Raw genomic sequence first — 10074 nt, forward strand, 5'->3', positions numbered from 1 at the left:
TTTGTTATACTCCATCAGGAGACTTTGTTATACTCGATGAGGGGCCTTTGTTAAACTTGATCAGGGGCCTTTGTTATACAAAATCAGGGGACTTTGTTATACTCGATCAGGGGACTTTGTTATACTCGATCAGCGGACTTTTTTATACTCGATCAGGTGACTTTGTTATACTCGATGACGGGCCATTGTTAAACTCTATGAGGGACCTTTGTTATACTCGACCAGGGGACTTTGTTATAATCGTTCAGGGGACATTGTAATACTCGATCAGGGGACTTTGTTATACCCGATCAGGGGACTTTGTTATAATCAACCAGGGAGCGTAGAGCACTCGATCAGGGACTTTTCTTATACCGATCAGCGGACTTTGTTATACTCTCGATCAGGAGACTTTTGTTATACCGGATGAGGGGCCTTTGTTATACTCTCGGATCAGGGCCTTTGTTATACTCGATCAGGGGACTTTGTTATACCTAACCAGGGTTCTTTGTTATACTTGATCAGCGGACTTTGTTATACTCGATCAGGAGACTTTGTTATACTCGATGAGGGGCCTTTGTTATACTCGATCAGGGGCCTTTGTTATACTCGATCAGGGGACTTTGTTATACTCAACCAGGGTTCTTTGTTATACTTGACCAGGGGAGTTTGTTATACTCGACCAGGGGACTTTGTTATACTCGATGACAGGCCTTTGTTAAACTCTATGAGAGACCTTTGTTATACTCGACCAGGGGACTTTGTTACACTCGATCAGGGGCCTCGTTAAACCTGGGATCAGGGGCCAGGCAGTAGTTATACCTCGATCAGGGACTTTGTTATACTCTATCATGGACTTTTGTTATACTCTTCGATCAGGGGAGCTTTGTTATACTCGACCAGTGAGCTTGTTATACTCGACCAAAGGATTCTTTTGTTATACTCAATGAGGGGCCTTTGTTAAACTCGATGAGGGGCCTTCTTTATACTCGACCAGGGGACTTTGTTATACTCGATCAGGGGCCTTTGTTAAACTCGATTTGGGGCCTTTGTTAAACTCGATTTGGGGCCTTTGTTATACTCGATCAGGAGACTTTGTTATACTCTATCAGGGGACTTTGTTATACTCGATCAGCGGACTTTGTTATACTCGATGAGGGGCCTTTGTTATACTCGATCAGGGGCCTTTGTTATGCTCCATGGGGACTTTGTTATACTCGACCAGGGTTCTTTGTTATACCCGATCAGGGGAATTTGCTATACTCGATCAGGGGACATTGTTATACACTATGAGGGGGGCTTTGTTATACTCGATCAGGGAACTTTGTTATACTCGGTGAGGGGACTTTGTTACACTCGATCAGGGGACTTTGTTATACTCGTTCAGGGGACTTTGTTATACTCGTTCAGGGGACTTTGTTATACTTGATCAGGGGACTTTGTTATACTCGATGAGGGGGCTTTGTTATACACGATCAGGGGCTTTGTTATACTTGATCAGTTATAATCGTTCAAGGGACTTTGTTATACTCGATCAGGGGACTTTGTTATACTCGATCAGGGGACTTTGTTATACGCGACCAGGGGAGTTTGATATACTCGACCAGGGGACTTTGTTATACTCGATGAGGGGCGTTTGTTAAACTCGATGAGGGGCCTTTGTTATACTCGACCAGGGGACTTTGTTATACTCGATCAGGGGCCTTTGTTAAACTCGATCAGGAGCCTTTGTTATACTCGATCAGGGGACTTTGTTATACTCTATCAGGAGACTTTGTTATACTCGATCAAAGGGCTTTGTTATACTTGATCAGGGAACTTTGATATACTCGATCAGGGGCCTTTGTTATAATCGTTCAGGGGACTTTGTTATACTCGATCAGGGGACTTTGTTATACTCGATAAGGGGACTTTGTTATAATCGACCAGTGGAGTTTGTTATACTCGACCAGGGGACTTTGCTATACTCGATCAGGGGCCTATGTTAAACTTGATCAGGGGCGTTTCTTATACTCGATTAGGGGACTTTGTTATACTCGATCAGGGGACTTTGTTATACTTGATCAGCGGACTTTGTTATACTCGATCAGGAGACTTTGTTATACTCGATGAGGGGCCTTTGTTATACTCGATCAGGGGCCTTTGTTATACTCGATCAGGGGACTTTGTTATACTCAACCAGGGTTCTTTGTTATACTTGACTAGGGGACTTTGTTATACTCGACCAGGGGTCTTTGTTATACTCGATGAGGGGCCTTTGTTAAACTCGATGAGGGACCTTTGTTATACTCGACCAGAGGACTTTGTTACACTCGATCAGGGGCCTTTGTTAAACTCGATCAGGGGCCATAGTTATACTCGATCAGGGGACTTTGTTATACTCGATCAGCGGATTTTGTTATACTCGATCAGGAGACTTTGTTATACTCGATGAGGGGCCTTTGTTATACTCGATGAGGGGCCTTTGTTATACTCGACTTTGTTATACTCAACCAGGGTTCTTTGTTATACTTGACCAGGGGAGTTTGTTATACTCGACCAGGTGACTTTGTTATACTCGATGAGGGGCCTTTGTTAAACTCGATGAGGGACCTTTGTTATACTCGACCAGGGGACTTTCTTACACTAGATCAGGGGCCTTTGTTAAACTCGATCAGGGGCCATAGTTATACTCGATCAGGGGACTTTGTTATACTCGATCAGGGGACTTTGGTATACTCGACCAGGTGAGTTTGTTATACTCGACCAGGGGACTTTGTTATACTCAATGAGGGGCCTTTGTTAAACTCGATGAGGGGCCTTTGTTATACTCGTCCAGGGGACTTTGTTATACTCGATCAGGGGCCTTTGTTAAACTCGATCAGAGGCCTTTGTTATACTCGATCAGGGGACTTTGTTATACTCAATCAGGGGACTTTGTTATACTCGTTCAGCGGACTTTGTTATACTCGATCACGGGCCTTTGTTATACTCCATGAGGGGACTTTGTTATACTCGACCAGGGTTCTTTGTTATACTCGATCAGGGGACTTTGTTATACTCGATCAGGGGCCTTTGTTATACCCGATCAGGGGACTTTCTATACTCGATCAGGGGACATTGTTATACTCTATGAGGGGGGCTTTGTTATACTCGTTCAGGGGACTTTGTTATACTTGATCAGGGGACTTTGTTATACTCGATGAGGGGGCTTTGTTATACACGATCAGGGGGCTTTGTTATACTTGATCAGGGGCCTTTGTTATAATCGTTCAAGGGACGTTGTTATACTCGATCAGGGGACTTTGTTATACTCGATCAGGGGATATTGTTATACTCGACCAGGGGAATTTGATATACTCGACCAGGGGACTTTGTTATACTCGATGAAGGGCCTTTGTTAAACTCGATCAGGGGCCATTGTTATACTCGATCAGTGGACTTTGTTATACTCTATCAGGGGACTTTGTTATTCTCGATCAGGGGGCTTTGTTATACTCGATTAGGGAACTTTGTTAAACTCGATCAGGGGACTTTGTTATAATCGACCAAGGGAGTTTGTTATACTCGACCAGGGGACTTTGCTATACTCGATCAGGGGACTTTCTTAAACTTGATGAGGGGCCTTTGTTATACTCGATCAGGGGACTTTGTTATACTCGATCAGGGGACTTTGTTATACTCGATCAGCGGACTTTGTTATACTCGATCAGGAGACTTTGTTATACTCGATGACGGGCCTTTGTTAAACTCTATGAGGACCTTTGTTATACTCGACCAGGGGACTTTGTTATAATCGTTCAGGGGACTTTTTATACTCGATCAGGGACTTTGTTATACTCGATATATATATATATATATATATATATATATATATATATATATATATATATATATATATATATATATATATATATATTATATATATATATATATATATATATATATATATATATATATATATATATATATATATATATATATCGGAAGCATATCACGCATCTTTGTCTGGAATAAATTAAGAGAGAGAGAGAATACCAGTGTCATCGCTACTAAGGAGAATTACTTTACCTGTGCAAGCGCCACGTCAATGGTCCACATATTTATGATGCTGTCCAGCACTGCAGTGGTGATACGAGTGCCATTAGGGCTCACAAGATAGGGATTGGATGTGATATGATTTGTCGAGTCCATGTCGAGACGAAACTGTAGTTTGCGGCCCACTGAAGAGTCAACGTTAAAGGTGCTGTAGACAGTCAAGTTGGCGCCATGGTACTCCATCTCATGGATCTGAACCATAATAACAACATGAGTCTTCCTCCTGCGATGAATATCACACTCACTCACTCAGGCATGTCATCTATTTATTGGTTAATAATAGTTATGTGAGTATTACAACTGTCATGTATTCAAATAGCCTCAGAATATAGCCGCTACCCCCCCCCTCTCCCCCCTTTACCAGATGTTACAGTACTTGGCGTGAATTCGGGCAGCTTAAATTATAAGCGCAGCACATATGTGGATGAATTGTGCCTTTGATGATAAAAGCACGAAATTTGGCACATATTTAGGGTATGCCTAGTTAAAGAAGTTTAGCCAAAGGGCATCGTAGATTTAACCCGTGAAAGCAATGGCGCCCATAGTCTATTAGGTTAACTCCATTTGATGGCAAAAAAAAAATTCTTACTTCATTCCAGTTACTAACTCAGCCGGCACAGGATCCACCACACTGGCAAAGAGTTGTGTATGGGAGGGCTGGGTGTACCCTTCTTAGTCAGTCCGCATATATTACCTCTATAATTTGTGTGTTCGGTTAATTTGTTTTTATGCCTGTTTCCTTGGCGGTAATCAGATTTGGATCTGAAAAATTGGGCGACTGTTTAGAGATCCCTTCAGGTTCTCTCAACATGATAGCGCTGTAAGCTTAGCCTGTTTATATTGTTTGTAAATTATTTCAGCACGAGACGCTGATAAATGTGTCCGTACCTTGCCATGGATGTTTGTAAAAATATTGATTTGCTTTTTAGAGTAATCGTCCATGTTGTACATAAGTAGAGGAGTTCCTGTAAGAACATCATGGGGTAAACATTTGTCTGTGCCATAAGCAATACAGTAGGGGAATTGGCCTGTGGAACTATTGATCGACCCATTTATCGAAACTGCTACTTGAGGTAACCAGTCCTCCCATGCCATGTGCATGAGTTTCATAATATCTCAAGAATTTCAAGGATTTTATATTGGTTCTTTAAACCAGACCAGTCGCCTGTGGGTGATAAGTTGTGATGTAGCTTTGTTGGATGCTGTATTGCATGAAAATTTGTGTTAAAGTTTATTCTTAAACTCTGATACGCTGTCGGATAAAATAACCTTGGGTGTCGTGAATGGGTCATATCATATTTTCACTAGAGCGTGGGCTACTGCCTCGGCTGATTTTTCCTGCAAAAGAACTGAAATAACAGATCTGTAGAAGTACGTAAATATAACTTTGGTGTTTCTTCGAAAGTTGTAACAAGTCAATTGCTCTTGTGTAGAAATGACGTTACAGTGGAGCCCTTAGCTCAACACACGATGAACCTTTAGCAATGAGTTGTTCGATGTCTATATTCATGATATTCCAATTCTAAGGTTTTCTTATTTCCGCTAGGCATTTGTCACGTCTGGGATAGCCTGCATGAGGGACATTGTGGCACAGAGTAAGTACAGCCATTCGTAGTGTGTCAGGTACAGCAATTTGTGTGACAGTATCCTGTGCATTCGGTCTGCAGCGGTGGAGTATGTCTTGTCGTAGTTCAAACTGCCAGAACAGAAGAGGTAACTTAAGTAGATAAGCTTCCTCCCCCGACTCTAGAGCAAAAATGACTGTAGTCCACAAGGAATCAAGTCATTGTTCACCCCGTAATTGCGATAGCGTAAACAAAGATACAGACGTAACTGGTCTGGACAAAGCATCAGCGACAACGTTCGCTCGTCATAGAAAGTACTTGAACACGGGGGGCGAATTCTTGAATAGTTAAATACCAGAGTGCGAGTCTGCCTGAAAGGTTTTTCCAAAAGAACAACTCCGCCACAGCTACATGATCCGTATGGACGGTTATGGGATATTAAAAAAATAAATCCAAAGGAAACTTGCAAAAGACCCATAACTTTCGGTGGTGCTTATTGAAGTATCAGAAATACCATAGAGTAACTCAAATAGTTAGAAATGCCAATCAGCATCAGGCGACAGTAATAAAACCTGGAATGTCATAAGTTCTATTCAGAACAGGAACACTCAGCCTTCGGCCCCTCACTCAGCTTTTGTGATAAATGATTCAGTTGTAACGGAACCCTCCCCCATTGTCAACCACTTCAATTAATATTTTATTGATGTTGGCAAAAATCTTGTAGAGAGCATCCCAGATTACCAGGAGGAATTTTGAGCCTACCTCCAAAACAGACAGCAAAATGAGCTACTCTTATCTCCTGTCACAGCAGATGAATTATTTGCCATCATAAAAATGTCCAAACATGCAGCAGCAGGCGAAGACAATATACCAATGAGCACCATTAAGAAAATAGCCCATTTATTACTACCTGTCCGAATACACATTTGTAACTCCTCCTTCACTAGTGGTGTCTTTCCGGATAAACTGAAAACTGCTAAAGTTCACCCAGCAAAAAAAAAAAATCTGGGGACAAAGGTCTCTTCAAGAATTACCGCCTCTTATCAGTCCTCCCAGCCTTGAGTAGGATACTGGAAAAGCTAGCATGTAATACAGTAGACTAAATTCCTTCTGCAATGCCAATAACATCTTCACAGACTTCCAGTTTGGATTTAGAGCTAGAAGGACGGCTGAGAGTGCTCTGCTATCCTTTACTCATGACATTTTAAATTCTTTGATGACAGTCAGTTCACAGTCGGTGTATTCTTGGACCTCACTAAAGCCTTAGATACTGTCGACCATACCATCCTCCTTTCAAAGCTTGAACATTACGGCGTTAGGAACCTGCCCCACAATTGGTTTACCCCATATCTGTTCAACAGGATGCAGTATGTCTGCTATAATAATTACCAAGCAGACTCTTCACCAATCTTGTATGGCGTCCCCCAAGGTTCCATTCTCGGCCCGGTACTGTTCTTGTTGTACATAAACGACATATTCCACGCCAGCACACTCATAAAATGCAACTTATTTGCAGTCGATAGCAATCTTTATGCCAGCAACTCAGACCTCCATTCCTTGATGAGAACTATGAACACTGAATTAACTAAAGTCAGGACTTGGGTAATAGGTAATAAACTGACCTTAAACCCTGAGAAAACCCACTACACGATCTTTCACAGAAGGAAAAACTTACCCCCAGACCAGGACCCTCTGTACCTTGGTAATACAGTCCTCAAACGCGAACAAAATACTAAATTCCTCGGAGTTATTGTTGATGAGAAACTTAACTGGAGAAACCACATACAAGCCATTCACAGTAAAGTCAATAAACAGTGTGGTATCATATATCACACTCGACAGTCACTCACTCTCACAGCAATGAAAGAAATCTATCATGATCTTGTTTACCAACACCTGATACACTGTCACACACTATGGGGGAGCCTCCAGCTCTTCAAAAACATAATCTCTGGTTACTGCACAAAGGAGAGTTGTACGGACAATGACATACTTGAAAAAAAAAAGCAGATCACACAAACGAAAAATTTGCTATAGTGAAAAATTTCAAATCCGAAGATAGTAACACCTACTGCTGTGCCTTCTTTGTCTACAAATCTATCAATTACTTGCTTGACAATAATTATTTCCAGTTCCGGAATAATCAGAGATACAGCTTAAGGCACCCAGAGCTACAAAGACCACCCCCCATGCCCTCCTCTCAGTCCCAGACCTCCATAAAATATCACCGTGTGAAGGTGTGGAACAACTTACCCCCACCCATCCGAGCAAAGACTACGCTCCTTTCCTTTAAATCATCTCTTAAAAAATATCTTTTGTCTAAGTATTAATGTTTCTTGTAACACCTACTATATTTACAGTACCTGCTTTTATTGTACCATCAAAACTGCTTTATCGGAAATTATCATGTAAATAGATAAGTAATTATCATTGCAATAAACATATTTGCCAACTAGACATAATCCTGACAGCTCTGTCCTCTTGTTCAACCATAATACTGTACAACCCATGTTGTACTGCTCCCCCATTATACTTATGTTTTCAATTCCACTGTAATTTATATATATATATATATATATATATATATATATATATATATATATATATATATATATATATATATATATATATATATATATATATATATATATATATATATATATATAATTAAGCTAACAAAATAAATAAAATTTAAAAACATTGAAGTGATAACCGAGGTAACATTATGAGATGTTCTTATTACCACCATGCAATTGTATTATTCCAGATGATACTAAATGTTACATAATACTTGCTTGAGATCAAAATATAGTATATATGAGGTGCCTAAAAGAGAGTTCAGGTTCTCAACTGGCTCAGCCATGTTCATATTGTTATTATTATCCACTCTGTATCTGTGTTTTTCTGGCTAAATAAACTGTTTCAGTTCAATTCAATTCAATTCAATTCAAACTTCTTGATTGACCAGACAACAGCTAATACTTCCAGGTGCATAACTGAATAGCTTGTTTCTGCGTCATTAAGTTTACGACTGGCGTGAGCAATCACTTTATGTTTCCCTTGTGTGTTCAGCTGCACGAGAACAGCCCCGAACCCTTGTCCTGAGGCGTCGGGACGGAGAGTAAATTTGTTGAGTGCAGTCAGGAAATGCCAAAATAGGTGTTGTCTTCAATCCAGTAAAACTATTCTCCTGTATATCATTCCAGACAATATTCGTGTCTTTCTTGAGGAACATAGTCAGCAGCAAAGCGAACGTAAAATACATTTTATAGCATAAATAAATGGCAATAACCTGATAAACCAAGAAAACTACGCACCTAATCAACGTTTGTAGGACGTGAAAATTGTGTAAGGCTTTGAATTTACCGTCAGCTGCATGAATTCCGTCTCCATCGACTACTTGACCAAGGAGTTAAGTTATAGATTTTAAAAATTCACATTTGGAAAGTGTGACTTTAAGTCCCGCTGTATAAAGCTTGTTGAAAACTTCCGCTTGTGTGTCGGGATGACTCTCTACGGTTTTGCTAACAATGATAAAATGATCAAGGTAGGCATAAACTGTGCTGCCTCAGGTTAAGGTAACTAAATCCTAATATACCACTGGTTAAGTTAACTAGCCCCTATTTTTACCTCTGGTTAAGATAACTAGTACCTAACTTTACCCTCTTGTTAAGGTAACTAGGACCTCGTTTTAGCCCTGGTTAACGTAACTGGGTTCTAATCTACCCCTGGTTAAGGTAACTAGACCCTACTTCTGCCCTTGTTAAGGTAAACTAGGACCTAGTTATAAGTCTGGTTAAGGAGTTTATTTTACCCCTGGTTAAAGTTACTAAACCCTACTTTTAGTCCTGGTTAAGGTAACTAGGACCTAGTTTTCTCCCTGGTTATAGTAACTAGACCTTACTTCTTCCCCTGGTTATGGTAACCAGCACCTCGTCTCTTCCCTGGATGAGGTGAATAGAACCTATGTTTACCCCTGGTTTATCCAGGCAACTACATGTTACTGTGGCCCAAACTGCGGTATCTATGCCGCACTTTACCTTGACACTGATGTTTGAGAGTGATTGTCCAGGCTGGTAGGTGAGGGCACCCAGAAACGCCTCATCCAACATGCCACCATCATCTTCGTCCAACACAGAGTAGGTCTTTCCTCCTGTATTCATTGCCAGACTTTCCAGGGCCATGTCTGCGTCTTTCCTTTAATAGAATTGAAATAGTTTATTATGCCAGAAAGTTAAATAAAAAAATTATTATTATTTATTCTTTAATAAACTTGGATGAGCCTTTTGAGAGTTGTTGCTATCTTTAGAAGGGTTTCTGATAAATTACATTTAAATTAAGATATCTAAATAGAATGGAGTAGAAATCTGAGTCATATCGAGTGCATAATTTACAGTCAATAATTTATAACACTACTACACATCCATATACATGTATAATAATATAATTTAGA

General features: G+C 40.4%; 1 protein-coding gene across 1 annotated transcript; it reads right to left on the reverse strand.

The window, feature by feature from the left end:
• Positions 1-4001: 4001 nt before the first annotated feature.
• Positions 4002-9852, reverse strand: LOC121875002. Its single transcript, XM_042379359.1, has 2 exons — positions 9662-9852; positions 4002-4248 (listed from the first exon to the last, which is right to left on the reverse strand). The coding sequence occupies exons 1-2, from the start codon at positions 9803-9805 to the stop codon at positions 4021-4023; spliced, it is 372 nt and encodes a 123-aa protein (XP_042235293.1). The 5' UTR covers positions 9806-9852; the 3' UTR covers positions 4002-4020.
• Positions 9853-10074: the final 222 nt, after the last annotated feature.

Source organism: Homarus americanus, unplaced genomic scaffold (genome assembly GCF_018991925.1).
Source record: "Homarus americanus isolate GMGI-L3 unplaced genomic scaffold, GMGI_Hamer_2.0 scaffold42467, whole genome shotgun sequence".
NCBI classification, from domain to species: Eukaryota; Metazoa; Arthropoda; class Malacostraca; order Decapoda; family Nephropidae; genus Homarus; species Homarus americanus.

What these genes read in the sequence shown, in the direction of transcription:
- LOC121875002 (XM_042379359.1), bottom strand. Translation starts at nt 9,805, where the DNA reads ATGGCCCTGGAAAGTCTGGCAATGAATACAGGAGGAAAGACCTACTCT. An exon ending in TCTCAAACATCAGTGTCAAG is followed by an intron (nt 4,249 to 9,661) that starts GTAAAGTGCGGC and finishes ATTATGGTTCAG; the next exon opens with ATCCATGAGATGGAGTACCA.